At 46.8% G+C, this 1,134-nt stretch overlaps 1 protein-coding gene across 1 annotated transcript; it reads right to left on the reverse strand.

Moving 5' to 3' along the window:
- Positions 1–6: 6 nt before the first annotated feature.
- LOC109954119 (cis-aconitate decarboxylase-like) lies at positions 7–1,125 on the reverse strand (the record flags this gene model as incomplete). The annotated part of the gene is made up of 2 exons (XM_020589525.1): positions 7–454; positions 1,022–1,125. Coding segments are annotated over 2 exons (552 nt in total), but the record flags the coding sequence as incomplete, so codon positions are not given.
- Between the last annotated feature and the right edge of the window lie 9 nt (positions 1,126–1,134).

Here is a 1,134-nt window from a genome sequence, read left to right on the forward strand (position 1 = left end):
GGAGACAGTGCCAGGCCCAGCTCCCACGAGAAGCTTATGAACTGAAGCTGCAGCATCTGCCACCCAGTGCATACCCAGATGGGCTGGGAAACGCTTGAAGCCCATATCCTGCTTCTCTAGCAGGAACATATGGTCACCATCACTGGGTGATTCTAAAGGCTGAGGCACATAGTCTTCATAAAAAGCACTGAAACCAGCCACCCCTTCAACAGCATCCAAGACCAGAGGACTTGCCTCTAGGCCTCGGGAGGCCAGCAGAGCAGCCTCCAGCCCCAGACGTGCAGCATTACCAATGTGGAGTGGTTTAGACTGAGTAGCAGCATTAGCCATTGGAGCTCCAGATAAAGAAGCTGCTATGGCCAAGGCATGACTGCAACGGGAGGGGTCCAGGGACAAGAGGTGAGCACAGGCAGCTGCACTTCCCATGGTCCCTACCACACTGGGAGGGTGAAACCTGGTGATGAGGAAGACGGAGAGACACACAGAGACTTTGGTCAGGTGTTTTGCAACTGTTTACCTTTGTGTCTAAAGGAACATTTTAAATGGATGTTTTCCAGAAAGCATGCGTGTGAGGCTACAAACAGGTACTTTGTACAAATGCAACTCACATGCAGAAGCAGTGTATTTCAGTAGTGCTAAAGAAAACTGAACACTTTTAGAATACAAGCAAATAATGTGGTGGGTAATTTGACTTGGTGTAAACACTTTTCGAAAGCTGTCCTGTGTCACACTCCCCCCTAAATGTTTATGCCCACAGAGCCTCTGTTGTCCCCGAGATTAACATAATAACACACGCTTCAAAGTGTACTGACACCACTAAGAGACTGCACATTACTCTGTACCAGCCTTCTTGTAAACCACACTGCCGAGATCAGCAAAATCAAACATGGATCTCTACACTGTAGACTTGTGCTTATTTGTTTATTTCTTTCTCCTAAATGATCAGTTAGAGAAATCATATTACAAGCCTAAAAATTACAGCCTCTATGTTCAATTTTATTCACGTTTTTAAAGTGTTCACCTCTTGGGGATGTTGCGGGCCTCATTGGAGAACCTCATCAATCGGCCCTGTATTTCAATGCCGACATTGAATGCCAGCAGGAAGTCCAGGCCAGTAGGTTTACTGTTAGCAGG

The sequence above is a fragment of the Monopterus albus genome, unplaced genomic scaffold (assembly GCF_001952655.1).
Source record: "Monopterus albus unplaced genomic scaffold, M_albus_1.0 scaffold3431.1, whole genome shotgun sequence".
Classification (NCBI taxonomy): Eukaryota; Metazoa; Chordata; class Actinopteri; order Synbranchiformes; family Synbranchidae; genus Monopterus; species Monopterus albus.